The sequence below is a fragment of the Medicago truncatula genome, chromosome 6 (genome assembly GCF_003473485.1).
Source record: "Medicago truncatula cultivar Jemalong A17 chromosome 6, MtrunA17r5.0-ANR, whole genome shotgun sequence".
NCBI classification, from domain to species: domain Eukaryota; kingdom Viridiplantae; phylum Streptophyta; class Magnoliopsida; order Fabales; family Fabaceae; genus Medicago; species Medicago truncatula.
In genome coordinates this window covers 21,098,887-21,122,733 of record NC_053047.1, presented here as the reverse complement: position 1 = coordinate 21,122,733, position 23,847 = coordinate 21,098,887, and the positions used below count along the sequence as shown (strand labels likewise).

General features: G+C 30.8%; 2 protein-coding genes across 2 annotated transcripts in view; one reads left to right on the top strand and one right to left on the bottom strand.

Annotated features, from left to right (window-relative positions):
- Positions 1 to 18,840: 18,840 nt before the first annotated feature.
- Positions 18,841 to 20,447, top strand: LOC11446652 (E3 ubiquitin-protein ligase ATL6). The gene has a single exon (XM_003619410.4). The coding sequence runs from the start codon at positions 19,095 to 19,097 to the stop codon at positions 20,043 to 20,045; it is 951 nt and encodes a 316-aa protein (XP_003619458.1). The 5' UTR covers positions 18,841 to 19,094; the 3' UTR covers positions 20,046 to 20,447.
- A 3,308-nt stretch (positions 20,448 to 23,755) lies between these two features.
- The window catches only part of LOC120576024 (ATP synthase subunit beta, chloroplastic), a 1,351-nt gene continuing 1,259 nt past the window's right edge, over positions 23,756 to 23,847 (bottom strand). Inside the window, exon 1 of the mRNA XM_039826984.1 lies at positions 23,756 to 23,847. This exon is cut by the window's right edge and continues 1,259 nt beyond it. Coding sequence (XP_039682918.1) covers positions 23,756 to 23,847 — 92 coding nt within the window.

The following is a 23,847-nucleotide window of genomic DNA, read 5'->3' as shown; positions in this document are numbered from 1 at the left end:
GATTAGAGAGATAGAGAAAGGAGAAAAAGAGACGTGGAGATAGATAAAGATCAATTTCTTATGGGTGTTATAGTGACCAACAATTTTGCCTGCAAAGAGTGCATTTAGATTTTAGATGCTGCAACTTACACACCGCTCTCTTTCATTGGGGGTCTTCCCTCCTCCCTCTCAGGTTTTCCGATATCAGTTTTATTACTAAATTCACGTTTGATTCCGATGTGAGGCAGTTTAATTTTTTTTCCCAGTTTTTGTTTGATTGAGGGCCTCAGATGAGTTATCCTGCATTTCAATAGAAGCGGTTATTATCGGTGTAAATCACCAAATTGTCTAAATGAAATTTAAAATTGAAGAAAATGTAGGGCGTTACTTGAAAGTAAAAAAGGCCACACCAAAACAATGTTTTGTCTTTATAAATAGTTATTATAGATTATAGATTTATAATATTAGTTCTACTATTAATCATTTGTGTTAGTTCTTTGATAAAGTGTTCAAGTTTTATGTAGGCTTACACCACATATACAAAATTTAATACTTGAATTAAAAGGTATTGTTCTTATACCAAGACATTATTTCTCATCACTTGAATTTATGAAACTCATGTTTTTTGCATTGCACCACTTGATTACTAAAAATACTTCTATTGCTCAATTTCAAAAGAGATATAAGTTTGAATTCACTTACATTCTTATGTTCCTCTTGTGCGACAGATAACATGCATTCCTTTAACACCGCTGATATGAATATCATTACATTTCTCTTGGAGGATTGCAATAAATATCATTATTGAGTGATGTAATTGGAGTAATATTATGCAGTTTGTACACCAGATTTATTTTAGATGAATCTATCGAAAGGCGTAAAAAAGCATAATTGTGATAAGTTGCATTCTAATTTAGACAATCTAATTATCGCCCTTGAGAACACAGAGATAACAAAACACATAAAGTAATGAATCTACCGCATGCAGAAGTCCGTTTGTGGCCTTCTCTGATTTGTTGATGATCGTAACTCTTTCGCCCTACAGTGATTTTAAATTTGACAAATTTCACTTTCTTAGATAATATTTCACACTTGGGAATATCATGATGGAAAAAACAAAAGAATTGCCAAATTGTGCACAGAGATATAACATTGAACATCATACTACTTGTCTTAGATTATGTACCACATCTTGCAGATTTTCACTATCAAGTTTGTTGAAAAGTGACTCAAAGATGTGCATTTTATCTGTCAAAGTCGGTGGCCGATTTGTACCACACGGGGGCTGATTTTGACCTGGTTTTGGAGACTTTTGTCTTGTGAAAAATCGGTGGCCGATTTTGCAAACTCGGGGGCCTATTTTTCGCAGGAGGAGAAAAATAAAACAGCTTGTGGGCCTGTTTTGTTCCAATTTTTTAGGGATACTTTCCACTATAAATATAAGCGTATCAGATGAATATCTGAGAGAGTGAGAGTGTGTAGAAACAAAACACTGTGTAGAAAACAAGGTTTAGAAGCCAACATACAAACTAGCGTTTATAGAGAATTTCTCTTGGCAACAAACACTAGGGTTGGGATTGTTTTGATTCACCTTGAACAAAGCACTATTAGGATTGAGTCTCTTGGTCACGGGAAGAGGCTGAGACTTGGGTAGAATTATGTTTGAAGACTGATTCTTGTAACTCAATATCCCTTTGTAAATAAACTCATATCATTATAGTGGAACGGAAAGCTTCTCTCTCCCATTGTGTTCTCTTTCTTCCTTTTATCTCTTGTTGTTTACTTTTGTTTGAATTATTTGCTATCCGTTTGATTTGATTACTTGGTTTAATTTGTTCCACGCATCAAGTTTATTATTGGTGTGGTTTTCACAACGAATTCACAACAAAGTTGCTAAGCTTTAACAATACAACTAGGAGCTCAGTTGTTGTATGCTATTACTACATGGTTCCAGGTACACAATGTATTTAATGATTGAGATTTTGAGCACTTTCATACTCCGCATACATATATAATAACTATTTTCTTTTTTCACTTATTTTAGAGGAGTTAAATTCTGATATATACTTCATACTTCATACACTTTAAAATCTACAGTTTAAAATTTTGATACATGATTTTCCCATACTAGCAATTTATTTGAGTATTAAATCTACAATTTAAAACAATTGAATCTATACATGACTAATTCGTTAAGTAACAAAGTTGGGTTAAAATTCTCACAAAAAAAGAACAAAAAGCAAACAGATAAATGATGTGACATCAGAAGCAATAAGCAAGCAGAGAAATGACAAATTCATTTAGTAACAAAGCAATAAGCAACATCAGAAGACAAAAAAAAAAATCAGAGAAATGATATAAATCAACAAATCTATGTTGAGTAATGGAAGAATTAAAATGAAATTAGATGGTACCTTGAAGAGAAAAGTGAAATCCAAAACTCAAATAGCAAGCAGTTGATGAACACTACAAAGATCATGGGTGAAAAAATTAGTGGGAATAGCAGAGAAAAATTTAGTGAGAATGGCAAGGGAAAATATGGTATTTTATTCAAGATCATGGGTTTCCATTTCCTGGGAATAAAACTTTCCCAAGCTATCTCTTGGGAATAAAAGGGATGGAAAAAAGGGTGAACGTGGGGAAGAAATGGGAAAACGTGGGTAGATGGCTTTCCTGGGAAAATTGTATTCCTGGACATATTTGTGTGGTTCCCACTTACCAAACAAAGGAATGTTTAATTCCAGCCTTAGATTCCTTGGAATTATTTTTATTACCCTCAAACAAACACCCCCTTAAGGTCTGAGATGTGATTATCTGTACCTGTACATATTTATTCTACTTTTTGGTACATTCATAATGAAATTAAATTAGGGGAATTGTTGTTTAAGCTTCCAGAATTGCACTCTGGCATTCGAAATTACCTTTTTCTCCCAACAACAGTTAATTGCAGTTTGCTATCGAAGGGCAACAATTGCACTTAACTGCAGATGGGCAGTTCAATGCATTTTTTACCCAACTGTGCCCAATGAATAGAAAGATGAATGACTTACAGAGTCCTTCAAGTTCAACATGGGGCGCCTAACATAACAAAATAATAATTAAGCATATGATTAGTTGTTGTCTCCACAATTAAGTGCAGTTGGAACGACAGTTAACTGCCGTTTTGCGTAAAAAGGCAATTTTGGAAGCTTAGAGAGCAATTTATTTAAATTAGATTATAATTTATAAGATGTTGAATTTGAGCTTTAGCCCAATAAACTCACACACACAAGTGGCGGTGTCGGTGTTTGAACCCCAGTCATTGCGCTCGGCCTAACAATTTCGGCATTTTTATCAATTCCCTCACACAAACACCTATTTTATCAATTCTACCTTTAAATACATTCTATTGAGTTATGAAATCAGAATCAGAAACTCAAGGATGAAAGATACTCTAGCTGAGTACTTAGATTTTGAATTTTTTTTTTTTCGTTCTAATGATTTCATATTATCATTCCAGGGATATTATCGTTTAAAGTTAACTCAATTGAAGATGATTACAAGCCATGCTTAAGGAGAATTCCCTCTTTACATTTATGCTTAGGATTCTGATTTTTATAGTTTGAAGCTATGTTTCTAGACAATATTCTTAATCTAAATAGATGTTTGATTTTGTTAGTATTAATTATATTTGTTTATCAATTGTCATTTCCCTTATGACGTTTTGGATGTAACAGATTTATTTAAATTGTTTGATTTTTTAATTGACCTCAACGTTAAGTTTCATCCATTAACTAGCAAAAATCTTGTAATGAATTTAACCTAAATATCTTGAATTAATTCATGTATTTGATTGTGTAAAAAACAATAATAACAACATTTCCCCTATGAGTGTCATTATATAAGAAAATTTCTCTCTCTGGAACTGATGCGCGTCCCCCCTCAAATCCAAAGCTCCTTTTTTCGATGTATACTACACGAATGGTGGTGCGACAAGATTCACTCTCCCTACCACCGGTGACCCTTTTTGTTTTTTTTTCCGTGTTTGTTATTTTTATGTGGGTATTTTTGCTTTTGTTTTTTCTAATGGGGGAGCAAATTTGCTATGATAGATTGTTGAGGGACATGCACGCATAGTTGATGAAAAAAAAAATATGCTTAACTTATACTTGAAAAATTTGATGTATTTGAGGGTGCACAAAAACTTAACTATGTTGCTTCATACCATGAACTTCGAACTTTGTCCTTGTTTCTCAATGCTTCTGTTGACATTTTGAGAGTTTCTTCATCTTTTCTGTTCTTAGAGCTGTTTAAAAACTATTCTTAGCATCATTGAAACGGGAAATCAGAAAACAACATTTTCTTTTATGGCTCTATATCAGTCCTATCTTTAACTTTTAAACAAATATATTCTTTTTGACCAAGTTAATTCGTAACTTAAATTTCCATGTGTTTTAGTCATGTAATAATACATAGTTGGTTTTTCTCTTCATACTCTTTTTTGCCGTTCTGATTCTGCGTTTCAGAAAAGGAGAATCTTCAGCCTCTTTTAGCTTTATCGGATGGCCTCAACTTTTATGAAAAACTTGATTATCTAATGAGCAATAAATCTCTATCTAAACTTTCATTACATTCTGTGTTTATGTTTTGAACTTTCACTAAAGGCCTGTTTGAACTTTATATTTTCTTTACAAGCATCTGTTTACTGCCTCATCACTGCCCTACTTATGTGATTGATAAACTGAATTTTTTACAAGCATCTGTTTACTGCTAGACAGTATTTTGTGCATGTGATGTTGATGACATTAACAATTTACATGTCTTAATATTGTGGTACTCCATCTCCATCAACAAGTAGGGACATCCTCAAAAATCTTGATTAAGGGAATTGTGACTGCATAGGGCAGAGATTTAAGACAATCATCTGAAGTCTTGTGATATTGTCAATTTTTTGCTTCCTAAAAAAAATATTTCTATGTTGTTTTGTGCGGGTATTTGTGTACTCATATTGTTAGGGGTATGTAATATATAAAGCTGATTGTGTTTGTGGGAGAAACAAGTGTTGATGTTAAGGTGCTAAATGATTAAGATGTTTCGTAATTGTGGATGTTTACGGTGTTCTTTAGACCCCTTCTAGGAGATATATAGCTTAAGCTCGTGGAGGAAAATTGATGTTGACATAACGTTGTCTTTTTAGAGCACCTGAGTCTGCTTGGATTGAGTGTGTCATTGGTTGTGTGAAGAATACAATAATGATGTTGGACCATGTTTGGTAAGATTTTACTTGAGCAATAGGGCTATTTTTGTTGTATTTTTGAGTTGATATTATATTTCAAAAGTTATTAAAAGTTGTTTATTATTTGTTGTTGATTTAACCATGTTATATTTACTTAGTCAAAGCCTTATTTGTCACAATTATTTTTTATAACCGTTGGGTCAAATGCTAAAAATTCATTCCCTATTATTATGCCTCATTTCCCTTAATATAAGGAACAACTCACCACAACTTTCATGTATATATTCTTCTTTTATTTCTCCAAACAAGATACGATTAACTACTACAATACATAGCAATTGCCAGTACAGAAAAATAACTACAGATACATACTCTCACTTAATGTTTTTACGTACAATTATTTTCTCTCTTCCAAAATATTGAGGTTTCTGGGTTACATCTCATGATATCTTTGAGATAAATTTGAGTTGTTCTGTCACCTCCGATTATGATTCATAACGGGGAAGAACTGTTGTATCCTGGGAGGATATGCGCTTATGAGGCGGATAAAATCCTCAAGGACAATGACTATGTCACGCCTCAGTAAGTGTTTTGTTTTGCAGGTTTCCCCTAATTAAATTTGTGAAGGTTTTGATGGAGTCGTGTCGACAACTAAATTCGATAAGTTCCTTTTACTCTGTTTCACTTTATTATTAGTCATATTTATTTGTTATGATATTTCTCTTTAATTTCTTATATGTGATAATTCCAAACCTAATTATACAACAATTTTTACAACACCCATACCATGAAACGTAGATGATTGTTTCACTGTTGGAACACGAGTTATAAAATTAGTGGTGTTTATTAGGTCCGTATTATTGATCTCATTTCATGATGAGACGACTACTTTTCACATATCAATATATAGGGAACTCAGTACCATGGAATTGTAGCCTAATTAAACTCTTCATTAGTGGACCATTGCCTTGTATAGAGTATCCTATGGTGTGGGGACAAAAGGAGAAATATTCTTCATTAGAAAGAATGAAGAACTAGTTTGTCTTGATTTATGATTTCTATTATTTTACATTGGAATGCATAAATATTTAAAGAAGCATTGCCATTTACCCTTAGGTGTTCATAAAGTTCAACGAAACATCACTTATGTATGTTGGATAGTTATTTTGAATTTCTCAAGTTAAAATTTTTCTCTTTACCGGATAAATGTTTATGAAAATATTTTATGCCACTTTACTTTAATCAATTTGATCTTTCGCGAAAACTATGCACACCCACATGCTCTCAGAAGTTTGCCTTGTTTTTTCTGTAGTATAGATCCAAACTATATGATGTTAGTTGTTCCAAGTAATGCTTATGATAAAATGTACTGCACAAATATTGCTCAAAATTTTGGTTGACGTCAAGTCACATACATTTAGACTTGACAACCCTTCTATTTGAGTTCATTTTATTTTGGATGTAAAACACACTCCTATCAGTGACATTAAGAATGAAATTTGTTGGTTCCAATTCATATGACTTGTTTGGTAACTGTTGTGAAAATCACACCAATAAAATACTTGATGTGTGGAGCAAAGTAATCAAGCAACCGAAACAAAGTGGGTGACAGTTATAAACACAAACAAAAGTAGAAAAACAGCGAGAGAAAGAAAGAGAGAACACACGAAATTTGTTTACCCAGTTCGGTCCAATACTGACCTAGTCTGGGAGAGAGAGCAGCTATCTGTTCCACTATAATGATGAATAACTTTACAAAAGAGATATCAAAGGATTACAAGAATAAGTCTTCAAACCTAATTCTAACCAAAGTCTCAATCTCTTTCAGTGACAAAGAGACTCAATCCTAACAGTGTTTCCCAAGGTGAATCAATTTGAACCCTAGTGATTGTTGCCAAGAGCAAACTCTATACAAACCCTAATTTGTTGTTTGTTTCTAAACCCTTGTTTTCAGCCCTCCCTCTCTCTCAAGGTTTCATCATATACAAGGTCTATATTTATAGTAAAAGAATCCTTCAAAAATTGGAACAAATCTCACGCATAAAAATACGTTTTATTTTTATGCATCAGCGCAAAATCGTGGCTCGATTTCTCCAAATCAAAGCTCGATTTTTCCAGATTTCTGATCCTCGAATTTTGAGTCATCTCTAAATAATCTCCACCTTGACTCTAAATTAGTGATGATGATGCAAATTTAACCATAACTTTGCTGCTCTTTCCCTTGCTTCCTGATGGGGTAAATCCGCAAGTGCACAGTTTACCGAGTAGTAATAAAGAGTATCGTTCCGACATTGAGTTATGAATTTAATCAACCTCTACGAATGATTAGAAGAGAGTTTCAGTTGAAAAGTTGGGATTATTAACGGTTTGGAAATAATAATAAAAAGCGTCTTGGGATTATTGGTTCGTCATGGTGACAAATCCTTCACAAATCAAACCCTAAACCTAGAACTTTATGTTGGACCTATTTTCTAAAGACAAGTTTTTCTTTAGCCTATCACATCTCCTTTCGGTCTTAGTGAGTGTCTTTCTGTAGCAACCACGCCTATTCTCATGGTTGATTGCTATTGAAATCCTTGAAGCACGAAACTTTATTGTCTCAAGGTTTGCTAGACTATCGTCATGTTTCGCAATCCTTGTCTAATTTCACTTGTACCAATATCAAAACATCATCCCAAGTATTTAAACGACACACATCCTTCTCTACAATGCAAACACCTACAAGCCACCTCCATGAAGTCTCTCGGCGCGTTAACTCCTATTAAGGAGCTTTTATAAAAGTTAATCTTCAATCCGGACGCCATTTCAAATCCCCTCAAAATGGACTTCAAAGTCCAAAGATTGTACACCGTAGACTCACCTATACAAAGAGTATCGTTGGCATATTGTAAATGAGAGATCACTTTTCCACCATGCGTAATTTCAAGCAAAATTTCATTCTCTTGAGCCTGTCGTTCCGCCACACATATTTTATTATGCACAACTATAATTGCCAGAACCCATACACCAGCAAAAACCGGTCCATGGAGGCCTTCATTGAACCCCACCGCATTCGCAAGAGCACTTACAGTAGCTTCTGTAGAAGATGGCATCCCTCCACTTTTAAACAGTTGCTTCTTATCAACGAAGGGGTTATCGGTGGATTTATACATTATGTAATTGACATGATTGTTTTGGCAAAACTAAAAGCCCTATAAAAAAAAAATATTTTGACATGAAAAGAATTAATGTTTTGGCAAAAGTGAAAGCCCTATAAATACTAGTATCAAAGTAAAAGTCATATTCGTTGCCATTTCTATTTATTTCTTACAACTACAAAAAAACTGATGAGAAATAAAAGCAAAAAGTATAAATTAAGCTTATGACAATCAAAGTTGTATAGGTTGGCTTTACCAATTATTTTCTTACAAGTTGGCTCATAAAAATAAAAGGCATATCTATAATCTTAACAACAAAGAACTCATATTAATTGTTCAATACTCTTCATCTCTATTTTTTATGTTTTCTATTTTACTAGTTTTTTATTGTCCATTGCAAATTGGCACATGGCAAAACCCTAAAAATGTGGAATTCAAAAAAAAAAAAAAAACATAGGATTTCAATAGGGTTTTCTCTAAAAAGTCAAAAAGTCTACTAACTTACAAATCACTTTTTAATTTAAATTTATTATACTTTCTTTTTTTCTGGATTCATCTCGTTTTAAGCTATGTTTGGATTGATGGAATGTGGTGGAGTGATAACTAATTAAATTCCATTGTTTGGATTTGCAAAAAATTAATGGAAGGGAATGGAACATAATGGAATCCATTCCATCCAATTCCATCAAATCCTTCCATTTTTCATTCCCCCCAATTTGGGGTGCATGCAATGGAATGGAACTTTATAATTAAAATATTACCAATTTACCCTTATTTTTATTTTATCATTGTACTACATCTTATTCCTTTAAAATACACTGAGCTTAACTTGCTTCTCTGTTACCCAACCACCTGTATCTCTTCTCTTGCGCCACTATTTTGCATTTATTTCGCATATATACTATTCCATTACAGGGTCGTTCATAGAGTTTCACAGGCCTTAGGCCCTTTATATTACATCATAATTTTTTTTCTTCTAATAAATGATGAATGAGACATGCATTAATTATGGTGGTTGACATCTCAGCTATGTTGGCTCCCCAAGTTATCATAATACGATGTTTTGACATCCCAGCTATGCTGGCATCCCAAAATATCGTGTGTCAAATACACCTCATCTTATATATTATTAATAAAAAGGAAAAACAAAACAAAAAAGTTGGGGGCCGAACCTAACCCAACAAAGTTAAGTGAAATTATAGTTATGTATACCAATCTATCTCTAGATAAATCAACTCTAATAAAACTATGACATACAGAGATATACCCTCATTGAGAATATGCAATATTTTTACAAAATATCCAAAAAACTTCTCTTTTTCTTGTGAAGTCAAAAGTGGTTTTTTTCGAATATTAAAATGAACTACCGGTATTTATATACCGGAGACTTCAGTATTTAAGTATCGGACGTCTTATAAAGATTGTTTTCGTATTTTTTGGTGGCCTAAAGAGATATTTGGGGAACTAAAAAGCAATCCTCTTTTTTTCTCTCTTTATTTGGGCCTAAAGAGATATTTGGAGACGTCTTATAAAATGGTTTTTTTTTCTATTTTTACAAGTTGGGCCGAGATATGAATTTTAATTTGGCCTAGCTAATACGAATTTCTATATGCACCCCAACCCCACTATAAAAAAATTATGGTCCACCTACGGGCAAGGGCCCTAGTCCGTCGCACCTCCGGCCTATGACTAGGGCCGAGCCGGCCGTAGTTATAAGTTGAGATTTTTTTCCATGTTATTTTTTCGTTTACTTTTGATTTTAGTTGTGTTGCCTTTAAAAAGAAAGACACTTGACACAATAAAAACATAAATAAATAAAGGGTTAATTAAGTTTTTGGTCCCTATAAATATCTACAGTTTTGTTTTTAGTCCCTATAAAAATAAATCACACTTTTTAGTCCCTACAAAATTTTCCGTTAGTGTTTTTAGTCCCTGTTAAATTAAAATTTGTTTAATTATGCTTAAAATTTTAATTTTTTTAATGATTTTTTACATACTTGTTTAAAACATTATAAAAGGTTCCGCCAAAATAAATTAGCTCAAAATTTTATTTTTAGGTCCAAATTTTCGTTAGTTTTATCTTGAATTTTTGGCGTTTTAAAAAAATTATATTTAATTCATTACATGTTAAAAAATTATAATTTTTTATAAAAGAGATTATTATAATGTTCTTAACATGTCTGTTAAAAATAATTTAAAAATATAAAAGTTTAAGTATAATTAAACAAATTTCAATTTAATAGGGACCAACACATACTTTTAGTCCTTGTAAAATTAAAATTTGCTTAATTGTGCTTAAACTTTTAAATTTGTAACATATATTTTTCACATACTTACTTAGAATATTATACTAAGTTCCTCCGCAAAAAAAGTAACTTAAAATTTTATTATTAGGTCCAAATTTTCATTAATATAATTTTGAAAATTTGGCTTTTAGAAAAATTCATTACATGTTAAAAAAACTAAAAAAATTTACAAAAGAGTGTCTTACGATGTTATGAACATGTATGTAAAAAATATTTCAAAAATTTAGAAGTTTAAGTATAATTAAACAAATTTTAATTTAACAGGGACTAAAAACACTAACAGAAAATTTTGTAGGGACTAAAAAGTGTGATTTATTTTTATAGGGACTAAAAACAAAACTGCAGATATTTATAGGGACCAAAAACTTAATTAACCCATAAATAAAAAAGATATATGTGTTCTTCATATACTATTTTTTGTATTTAGAGTTTCGAATTACCACGTTTTAATGAGAATATGGTTGGCATGGAATTTGGATGCTCCGCAAGCCCTTGAGTTGGTAGTTACAATGCTGAAGGGTATTTATTTTAGTAATAATATGTTTTTCATTTGTTAAGGAAATAATAGAATAAAAATTTGTATATTTATATAGTAGTATTATATTTATTTAAATAGGGGTAAAAGTGGAATAATAAAGTCATAATTTATTCCGTTCCATTCAAATTCCAAACAATGGAATGGAATATTTGTTCCATTTCAGTCCATTCCACTTCATTCCATTATGTTCCACTCCGCTTCCATCAATCCAAAGAGAGCCTAAGTGTTTAGTGCGCTAAGATTTTGACTGAGTAAGAGAACTTGAAAAATGTTCATAGAGTTGTCGTTTTATTCAAGTCTTCAGCTAGGGTATAGTAAAAAAATCTTATAGATGTTGGAGATGCACTAGCGCATAAGTTTGAGTCCTTGAGAAGTTTAATCAGACATTGGAATGTTTCTTGATTTGGTTAATGTCGTTGAAAGCTCATTCGAAATTCCTTTGCTTCAAATTAAATTATTCGTTTCATTTCAATTGTCCTTGAAGCTCTTTGTTTGTTTCTACACATAGTCAGAAGAGGACAAATTAAACTATCAGAGTCAGATGATGACTTTCCTTCAGAAGGCGACAAAATCAGTCAGAGTCCGTTGATGCTGATGTGGCCTTTAGAGTTTGAGTATCTTCACAATATTCAATCTTCATATGCTTCTGACCTTTAGAGTTTGTCTTCTTCAGAGTTTGATCCAAATCTTCTGCTTCTTATAAGTTTGAAATGCTCTTGTATATGTTTAGAATCTTGTACTTTTAAAACCAAAACTTGATTTAAAACTTTGAATTTTAATCTATGATCCTCCAGATTTGAACATACATTAGCATATCCAATTGTACTTTTTATATTTTGTAATCATCAAAACTTTAGAGACATTGTACAAAACTTATTTTAGTTCAACAATTTGTACGTGCATTAGTTTTGAATTTTGTTTGCAGTGTAAGATTTTGAATATTTAAGTTTAATTCAATCTTATGTGTTGTTGTTTGGTGATTTTTGAGTATGATGATATTAGGTGTTGTTAATGGTAGTGGTTTAATGATGATGATGAGAAGTTTTCATGGAATTTATGTTTTTTTTGTTTTACTGAGTTTCTTTTATGAAGGTTAGTTTGAAGATGACGAAGAAGTGGGAGGAAGAAGATTAAGAAAGGAAAAAATAGTTATTCTTGGTGGAACACTACAAGATGAGCTGCATGCTCCAACGATCCTCATTTTAAATATAAGCTCAAAAAGTTTAAATTAAAACATTTAATAAAGTATATTGTGGATTATTTAAAATGTTTTTTCATCTTAGACATATAGGATTAAAAACTGATAGAAGAGACCAAAATCAATAATGACAAAAAAATTTAAAGGATCATTTTGATATGTTTTTTAGTATGAGATCAAACGAAATGACAACGGACAAATATGACCGTTTTGGAAGGGGAGGCAATAGCCTTATTCGATGTCATTCACTTTGCTGATGTGAACAGATGTGACCGAGTTGTCTTCGAGTCTGACTCAGCTACTTTAGTGCAAGCTCTATCGTCTCTGAGTCATGGTGATTTGGAATTCTATGTCATTGTTTCTAGTATTATTTATCAGTTATCTTTACATTTAAACTTTGAGGTGAAGTTTGTTAGGAAACAAGCGAACATGATTGCTCATGTTTTTGCAAGGGCGACCTGTTCTTGGGCTAGTCACTGTATTTTTTATTGGCGAAAATATGGTTTTGGTCCCTGCAAATATGTCTCGTTTTGTTTTAGTCCGTGTAATTTTTTTTTGTTGCTTTTGGTCCCTACAAAATATTTTGTTTTTGAAAATAGTCCCTCCAGGGACTATTTTCAAAAGTAAAATTTTTTGCAGGGACCTTTTTAAAAATCAAAAGATTTTGCAGGGACTATTTTTCTAATAAATGGGTTCAGCCATCATGTGCCACGTGTGCAAATCATCACAAAAGTTGGGCCATGAGACCAAAACCAAAACGAGACATATTTGCAAGGACCAAAAACAACAACAAAAAATTACAGGGACTAAAACCAAAACGAGACATATTTGCAGGGACCAAAACCATATTTTAGCCTTTTTTATTCTTATTCTTCTTGTATTGAACATTGGTTGATTAATGATAATAGTTAACTTTGTTTTAGTAAAAAAAAAAATAGACCGATCAATTAAGCATTTTCTTTTTCACTTTGCATACGAACAAAATAAACAATCATATCATTTTCCTTCCTTCTATTTTCATTCATTAGTATTATTTTCTTCCAACTTCCTCCTTCACTTTACCCTGTCTCCTTCAACTAAAATGACTTTGAAATGTGTTTTTCTTTATATTTTAAAAAATATAATGTTTGTAATTGCATTTGTTTCATTATGCTGAAAATAGAAAGAGAATAAAATGGATTACTTGTCCATGTTTTACATTACTTTTCAAAAACATACTCCCTCTATTTCAAAATGAGTGTCACTTTAACCAAAAATAATTTGTTTTAAAATGAATGTTACTTTACATTTCTAATACAACTTTATATTTTCTTCCAACTTTAATCTAAAAAAATACTCCAACTTTTCTCTCACACAATTGTCAATACAACTTTAATTTTATAAAACAATAGCAGTTTAGTAAAATTGTTATATCTAATAATTATTTCATTCCATTTCTTATATGTGTGACAAAGCTTAAAGCGATATTCATTTTAAAACGGAGGGATTAAATAACTTTGCTCGTAGATCCTGCCACTGCATTTTTTATTCTGCGCATTATTTTTACTACTTTTTGTCTCAGATTCCAATCATTAGCCATCGTTTTTTTTTTTTGATAAATCATTGTCCATCACAATAAACCTGTTACTATTAAAAGGAAATTTTACCTTTTACGCATACATTTGTTTGTACCTTCATCCTTACAAGTCATCATTCCCTCCATTTAAAAATGAGTGTCGTTTTAAATTTTTACACATATTAAAAAATGCAATGATTAAAAGAAAGATAATGGTTATTTTACCAAATTATTATTATTAACTATTGTTTAGTTTTAAAAGTAATACTTTAAAAGTAGTGTGCTGAGTATTAATTGAAGAGTACAGTTGAAAAGAAAAAGTTATTATTGCATTGGAGTAATATTTTCAATTTTCCACTTTTTATATCACATTTATTTTTTCAAAGTTTTAAAAGAAAAAATTATCCTTATTAACTATTGGTTAGTTTTAAAAGTAATACTTTGTATGTCACTTTCCAATACCAATGAAATTTTTGTTGGAACAAAATGTGTTTAACATTACCCTTTTAGAGTTTTGATGATAACAAGGTATTAAAAATTGTGAATTGTACATGCTAATATTTGTTTAAGTGTACAGGACCATAGACAAAAATTTGACATCTTAAATAGGTTCTGGAAGAACAAAAGAGAGCAAATGAATCAACAAAAAGGAAGTTTGAAGCGTCTGAAGAGATGTGCTCCTGAAGTGATGACGTCGTCAGAAGCAAGTTCATCAGAAGCTGAAGTTCATCAGGAGATGCGACTTAAAGCTTCAAAGGTTGTTCAATGGATTTATTCTCGTCCAAGCATTGTAGAAAACTGGAAGAGTGAAGCAAGGACTATTTTGAAAGGATTTGAAGGCATTGGATGTTTGTTCTTCAAAGAGCGTTGACAAAGTACAATTGTACGAAGTGTATAACCACTACTCTGTTTTTGTCTCTGATACAAGACAAGAAAAATAGCTCTGCCTGCAACTACGTTCCCTCTCAACTGGAATGGATTTGAAATTGTTCCTTCATAGGACAACATATCAGGAAAAAGATTATTGGTGATTGATCAAAGCTTCATACGACTCTATTTTGATGTGCTGACAATTCACAACGTCTCTTTCACACCTCTATATAAAGAAGTGAAGACTTAGAGATTGGCAAGGACTCAACAACAATTTACAAGTGCCAAAACTCTGCTGAAATTGTTCTGCATTCAAAAGTTCACTTAGAATTTCTTAACAACTTTCATATCTTATAAATTCTAGAGTCTTAAGAGTCTGTATCTGATTTGTATTGTGAACATCACTGATTGTATATCAAGTGTTCAACCTCAAATATTTTTCTTTGTAATTCTGTTTGAATTAGAAGTCTCTTGCAGTTGTGCTTAAGCATAAAAGTCTCTTGATTGTGTTCAGGAGCATAGGAAGTCTCTTGCAGTTGTGCTTGAGCATTTGAAATCTTTTGCTAGTTTAGCATTGAGCGATTGCAATCAGATATTACATAGTGAACTCTCCTTGGAAGTGCAAGGGGGACATGACTGACTTCCTGCTTATGGAAGGAACTTGTATAATTGCTCTCTCTCTCTCTCTCTCTCTCTCTCTCTCTCTCTCTCTCTCTCTCTCTCTCTCTCTCTCTCTCTCTCTCTCTCTCTCTCTTTTTATCCGCTGCATCTAGTTTTGAACATCACTTCAGAAGTAGAACTTTATCTGCTTCTGATCAGTGTTTTCAACATAGGAGAAAAGAAGAAAAAACCAACACAATTCAACCCCCTCTTCTTGTGTTTTTCTCACCTTCAACTTTAACGTTACTTTTCCTATTAGATCCTTAACTATTTAATACTCTTCTTTTAATTTTTTCATTTATTTTTCCCATATAATTTATTAAGGATAATTTTGTAAAACAACTCATAATATCTTTTTCCAACACAATATTAATTACATTTCTTAATAAGCGTGAAAGGCCCAAAACGTCATACAATTTGGGACGGAGGGAGTAATTATTTTTAATAAAAAGACATATTAAGGACTCAATGACTCCAATGGCAATATAGACTCCAATGAAAAGTACTTAAATATGTCCCAGTATCTTTACATCATTAAACAAAAATAATTTACTCCCTCCGTTTTTAAATATATGCAAATTTTACTTTTTAGGTTCATTCAATTAATGATGTATGTGGTTTATAACATGAACTACATACATCATTAATTGAATGAACCTAAAAAGTAAAATTTGCTTATATTTAGAAACAGATGGAGTACATATTACTTCTTTTTACAAGTGAGACCAAGTAGTACACATTTTATTACACCTCTATGCAAGTGGGACCAAGTAGTCATTGGAGTCATTGAGTCTTTAATAGATCTTTTTATTAAAAAATTACAAATAAGTGATGTGTCACGTAGAGTTCATTTAAGAAATCCTTCTTAAGGAACTATCATTATGGATGCACGGTAGGAAAAAAGCCTGAATGGAAGTAACTCAAGATTTGTGTGGTCGACATCTATAGCTTTGTTGAAACAGAATTCTAGGGAATGAGAAAAGCAGACATTCATGGGAAACCACCAAAACCAGCTTTCTTCCACTTCTAAGAGAAAACGTGTAGTATAAGAACGTGAAAATGCACAACCAAACACTTTAATTTTGCAACTTTATATTAAATGAATCTTTTTAAACTACTACTCTTACAAACTATTTTAAGCTAAACTAATGCCAATGAACTTCAAAAGGTTTGGTCTAGTGGTAAAAAAACAGGTCTTGAATCTGAGAGAACCTGGGTTCGAGCCCCGCTAGTGCCTTTGTAGGGAGGTAAATGTAATTACCTTTGTAAGTGCTCTTTGAGCCCGAAGATCTTTCCTCCCTTAGACTGGGGCATCATCCCCTCACCCTAAAATTTCTGTAACAAAAAAAAAAACTAATGCCAATGATCCTTTAGTTATGAAAACAAAAACTGTATGAAATATTCATTGAAAGAGTAACTTTTAAACAACAAACTTTTTTAAGCTAAACTAATGTCTAATTTGAAGGTTTTTGTTTTTTGGCAAAATAGATGGATTGGATGGATATGAATTTGGATCCTAATGGATGGATCGAAAAGGTCCATTAGTTCATTACAATCCACTATTCTTTTTTTTTAATAAAAACCATTCAGTCGATCCAATTAGAATGAAGTCCATCCATTATTAGATTTTAATGGATGGATAATCCATCCGATCAATAAATCAAAGCCTATAATTTTTTTTAGTGTATTATTTTTTTTTATAGGTGAATTATTTTTTTTTAAAGTGTATTATTTTTTTTTTGATAGGGTGTATTATCAAAAAAACTTATTACGATCTCTTTTTAAAAAAATAGCTTATTTATGCAAAACAACTTATTAGGATCTCTTTTGAAAAACAGTTTATTATGCAAAACAACTTATTATGATCTCATTTTCAAAAACTGCTTATTCAAAACTGCTCATTTAAGCAAAACAAATTATTCTGATCTCATTTTCAAAAACAGCTTATTCAAATCTCATTTTCAGAAACAACTTATTTATTAAAAATTGCTTATTATGATCTAATTTTTAAAAACAACTTATTCATGCAAAACAGCTTATTTATGCAAAACAGCTTATTTCGATATCATTTTTAGTAACAACTTATTCAAAACAGCTTAATTATGCAAAATAGCTTATTATGATCTCATTTTCAAAAACAGCTTATTTATGCAAAAACACCTTATTTCGATCTCATTTTCAGAAACAGCTTATTCAAAATAGCTTATTTATGCAAAAATAGCTTATTATGATCTCATTTTCAAAAACAGCTTATTCAAAACAGCTCATTTAAGCAAAACAACTTATTCTGATCTCATTTTCAAAAACAGCTTATTCAAAACAGCTTATTTATGCAAAAATAGCTTATTATGATCTCATTTTCAAAAACAGCTTATTCAAAACAGCTTATTTATGCAAAACAACTTATTATAAGTTGTTTCGAATAAGCTTTTTTTTAAAATGAGATCGTAATAAGCTGTTTTTCATAAATAAGTTGTTTTGAAAATGAGATCGTAATAAGCTGTTTTGCATAAATAAGTTATTTTTGAAAATGAGATATTAATAAGCTGTTTTGCATAAATAAGCTGTTTTGCATGAATAATCTGTGTTTGAAAATGAGATCATAATAAGCTGTTTTTCATAAATAAGTTGTTTTAAAAATGAGATCGTAATAAGCTGTTTTGCATAAATAAGTTGTTTTTGAAAATGAGATATTAATAAGTTGTTTTGCATGAATAAGCTTTTTTATTTAAATAGTTTAGTTAAAAAAAAAAGGTGATAATCAAAAATATAATTATTTAAATAAAAAAGAGGTGATCCATTGGATTTTTAAAATAAGGTGGATGGATCAAATTCATCCATAGTTTTTAATGGACGGATTTTGTAGTGGATGGATTGGATGGATATGGATCTCATGGATCATATTATCACCCCTAGTTTTTTCTTGCTTTTACCGACTCACCTAAACCTTTAGTCAAACCCGTTCTGAACGTAGAAAATACATGTTTGGTATGATTAAGGTAACACATAAATATATGAGAGTAGATTCTGTCAAAAAATTAATAAATATATGAGAGTAGAATATGGGAACGGGAAAAGTAAAATCCGTCACACCCCATCCTGTTGTAATGCCCCTTGTTTTCATCTTATTTATTTCTCTTTTAATTCTTTTTCATTTATGTGTGCCCAAAAACATTTTTGATTTAAGGATGTGCTCATTCATGACTTGTCCCTTTTGTTGACCAAACAAGCATTGCTATAAGAAAAAAAGAAAGAAAAAAAAATACTCCCTTCTAACTAATGTCACTTATGAGTTATGATTTGTTATTTTAATATTTTAATTAATTAACATATCTTCCAAAACTTCTACTATATTTATAGTCCCTAAGAATTCATCAAAAAGGAGCATAAAAAGGAGTGTTCACTTCACACTTCACTCTTCACCGTTCATCCTTCAACCTTTTCTCCACTAAACCAAATCCTTGTTCTTCAAGCAACAAATGGAACTTCCCATCTTACTTCCTTTCCTCTCCTCTCTCCCTTTATAACAATCAATCCTCTTCTTTTTTCTCTTCATATTCCTCTCTCTAAAAAAACAACTCCACTACACTCCTCATTCACATCACTCTCAAACCTTTTCAACTTTCACAAACAAACATGCTTAATTTTCACCTCAAAAACTCTTACTTTACTTCCCTCACAACTATAACTCCCTTCCTCTTTCTTCTACTCCTAAACCATGTTGAATCACAAGCTTCCATGGAACCTGTTCCTACTGATATCTCTCATCATAGATGGAATCCTTCCTTTGCAATCACAGCTGGTGCAGTACTTTGTTTACTTTTTATCCTAGGAATCGTGTTTTTCTACATCCGAAACTGCGTTGAATCGCGCATCGTTGTCACGAGAAGCAACACAACGGATTGTCCATGTTCATGTTCACAAGGTATAAACAAAGAACTACTCAACACTTTCCCTATCCTTTTTTACTCAACAATCAAAGACGTTAAAACAGATAAAGGACCATTGGAATGTGCAGTTTGTTTAACAGATTTCAAAGAACAAGACACTTTAAGATTACTACCTAAATGCAACCATGTTTTCCATCCTCAATGCATTGATTCATGGTTAGCTTCTCATGTCACTTGTCCCGTTTGTCGCGCAAATCTTAACCAAGATTCTTGTCAAGTTGCAATGACCATCCCAACCAATTTCAACAATGAACAAACATGTGAAGAAAATTCCGAAACCGTACCCGAAATAACTCTCAATAATACTACCAATGACCAAAACCAAAACCCAAACCAAATTGACTCTGACGCGAACAAAGGAGAAAGTATCAATCATGATGATGGCCATCCATCAAAATTGAAACTTTTGAGATCAAATTCAACTGGTCATTCATTGGTTGAACAAGTGAAGTGTGTAGAGAGATACACACTGATGTTACCAGAGGATGTTAGAAGGTACATTTTGGTTAACCATAGAAAAAGCTTTCAGCTTTCTATGAGCAACAACATGGTTAAAGGGTTATGTTGGAATGATAATGAAGGAATCAATGGTGATACAAAAGTAGAGAAATGGGTTTTGTGTGCTAAACATGGTTGAGGAATTTCATCAAACAGTTTCTATGCACTATCTTTGCACCTTCTGCAAACATCGTTCGTACAGAAAAAACTTCTTGGAATGAAGAATGATGATGTTCATGTTAATTCAATAAATGGGTCATTGTTAAATTTTGATGGGTTATGGAAAATTATGAAGTATGAGTGATGAAGCAGAGAAGATTGAAATGGAAGATTGAGTTAACTCGTTCGCCTTTACTTTGTGATGTATGAAAATTGCTTCCTTGTGAGATGAGTCAACTCGTTATTTACATTTAGTAAATTTTTAGGAGTATGAGAGTGTAGCAAGCAAGTACCTTTTCTAAGATTTCTTGCAGTTCTTTTTTTTATTTTTTTATTTATTTTATTTAATTCATTTATAAATCACCCACTACTAATTATAAGAGATATTTTATCTAATCATCTTATCTAGTACAAGATTAAATTGGGGGTTTAAGGTTTGAGTTTAATTAAAAATTTTGAAAAAATCATAATCAAATGCATGTGTGATTTAGAAGTATTATGATTAAAATAATTACCTTATGAAATTACTAATAAAGTATTTTAAATGATAAAACAATTGTCATTGTTTTAGTATTTGAAATCATTAAAAAGTATTTTAATTGATAAACAATTGTAATTGTTTCAGTATTTAAAATTATAAAATTTCTCAAACAATTTCCATTGATTGAAAAATGTAAAAAAAAAAATATTGTTAAATACTTATATTTTTTTATTAGAATTTATAAATCTGATGTGTAATCCTGACATTCTGATCTCATATCAACATTTGTGATTAAACACAACGTGAATTTGATCTAATGGTCAAGATCATAAAACTGATGTGTAATCTTAATTTTGAAGTTTAAAAGAAGTTTTTAATGGTCAAGATCAAATATTTTGAATTTAAAATTTCTAAAGTTTTTTTGGAGTGATTCTTGTAATATTTTGAATTTTTCTGAAAATTTTTATTAAAAAATATGAATTATACATATAAGTTTACTTTAAAAGAGGGACCAAATGTGAAGATTAAAAATTTTATACAGACTAAAAGTTGAAGAAAATTTTTAGAGGGACTAAAACGAAAAATTGACATATTTATAGGGACCAAAAACATATTTAACCCTTTTATTTTTATTTCTTGTCTTTTAAAACTTCTTTTATTTTATTTACTTTTCCTATTAACCTTCGATTCTTAGATGAAGGAAATTAGGAAATCTAGAATTCGACCGAAGATAATTAAATTTGATCAATAATCATTTCGGTCATAAATCAAACTCAAATTTTCCATAATTCACTTTTTGTAATGCTTATTAACCGTTTAAATTCAATCGTTTGGATCGTATAGTTTTTAAATTCTTTTATACAACACACAATATTGAACTTTCAACGGAGATTAAGAGCTTCTGCTAGCTGGCACTAACTTTAATTTATTATAACTTTTTTAGAATTGCCTTTTCTTTTTGTTTCATTATAGTCCATAACCTTTGTTTTTATGAACTATAGGGCAAAAAGCCCAATCATGGGTACTTTAAATCATTAAGCTTACGTCAAAAATCAATAACGAACATTTCAAAGTCATTTAATTATGATTCAACATGGAGTGAAAAAAAAAAAGATGGAAGCAAAACAAAATATAATTTATTTTTAGATGATTTCATGAAGAAAGAAAAATAAATACAAATTCTACGTGACGTCGTACCTATAATATAAGCAAAGTAAAAGTATTAAATAATAAAAAAACTATTTATCACATTTCAATTCATACTTTCTTATTTTATGTAATTTAAATAATACCTTTTATAATTTAATTTCCTTTGATCCTATCTAATAATTCAAAAGCAATCAAAAGGTATAGTGTCTTTCATTATCACAGAGAAAAGAACCCAATTGATCAATAATGAATGCTTTGAGTGGCACACAGTTTTGGGATAAAATTGAATTTAGTTTTTGAATGATTTCAGAAGACGTTATAATGATCAAAAGATAAATTGCCCAACATTGACATATGCATCATTATTTCTTTTAATTTTTTTTTTATAGTGATTTTAGTTTTTGAATATAACATAAAGTTAAGATAAATGTTGCGAAAGTAGGGGAAAATCGGGAGCTACAATAAAGTATAAGAATGAAAGGTAGTATTTGGGTGACATTAAGGTATCAATGTCAGGTGACATTGGTCAACCACTATGTCACAAATGATTTTTTTTCTCTTTCTTTAAGATTTTTTGCTTTTGTACACTTGTAACATTGTGATTGGTTAATGTTACCTAAATGCTATCCAAGAATCGGATACTATATCTATATTTTGAATATTAAGAAATTAAAAAAATTTGTCAAAAAAAGACATTAACAAATTGTTAACACCAATCATACCACATTTTCAATTTTATATATATATATATATATATAAAAGTGTCATGTTAACTAGTGTCCCCTGGCACTGGTTAACATTATCCTATATAAAACATCAATCATATTTGAGAAGTCACACACACAAATAGAACGGTCGAAGTTTAAACGCCGATCATAACTTTCAATTTTGCGATTTTTGACATTGGAGTTAGGACTTGCATTGCTTCAATTGTAAGGGTGAACAACATTGTGCCCTTCTTTCCCTAAAAAAAAGAAGGGTTAAATATGTTTTTGGTCCCTATAAATATACTAACTTTTCGTTTTAATCCCTCTAAATTTTTCCTTCAATTTTTAGTCCCTATAAAATTTGCAATCACTACTTTCGGTCCCTATTTTTAAGTTAATTTTAGTATTTTTTAATGAAATTATGCAAAAATGTGTAGAATATTGTAAAAATATTTCCCAAAGAAAATTAGAATTTTTTTAACAAAACATAAATTTAATATGAATTTTTAACCATAAAAATATAAAAATTCATATTAAATTCATGTTTTGTTAAAAAATTCTAAATTTTTTTGGGAGAGATTTTTAAAATATTATGAATTTTTATTCAAAATTTTATTAAAAATATTAATTTTACATATAAGTTTACTTTAAAGGAGGGACCAAAAGTGAAGATGGAAAAATTTTTAGGGACTAAAAGTTGAAAGGAAATTTTAGAGGGACTAAAACGAAAAATTGATATATTTATAGGGACCAAAAGCATATTTAACCCAAAAAAGAAACATTGTGCCCTTCTATTTTAAGCGTATACTATCTATCAACGTGATTTTGAAAAAGTTGTTTTTCCACAAATATTTTCCTACTAATGTTGTCTAAATCCAAATCTCTACAGTTGGCATGGACATGCATTGTTATATGCAGGAGCCGGGGTTCGAACCCCGGACACCCCACTTATTCTCCTTGAAAAAGGTGAATTCTAGACACTAAATTACTTAAAAAGTCCAAATCCGTACCAAAACGTTTACTAGCAAATGGACAGAACCAAATATAAGAAGAAACAACCATGTAAAAAAAAATAATCAAGCAAAAGTAAAAACATTTTATATTTCAATCCGCAACACAATTTCTGTCTTCAAGAATATCAACAAATTTCACAAGCATCCATTTAATATATGTAATTTACACATTTACACGGTAAAACATACTCCATTTGTTTTATTTTTTATTTTTTAGAGAATACTTCATTCGGTCTTATATATTAATAAAAATTTATCTTTAATTTCATTTGGTAATTGATGTATCTATGATACATAGTGCGATACAGTCAAAACAAGGTATTCTATATATATATATATATTAGAATTGGATGCTTGTGAAGATATTGTCGATAAATAGAAGGACGTCCTGTTCATTGACATCTCGGAAATATTCTGCCATAGTTAGGGCAG

Bases quoted from the DNA above. Each gene is read 5' to 3' on its own strand.
- LOC11446652 (XM_003619410.4), top strand. From the start codon at position 19,095: ATGCTTAATTTTCACCTCAAAAACTCTTACTTTACTTCCCTCACAACT.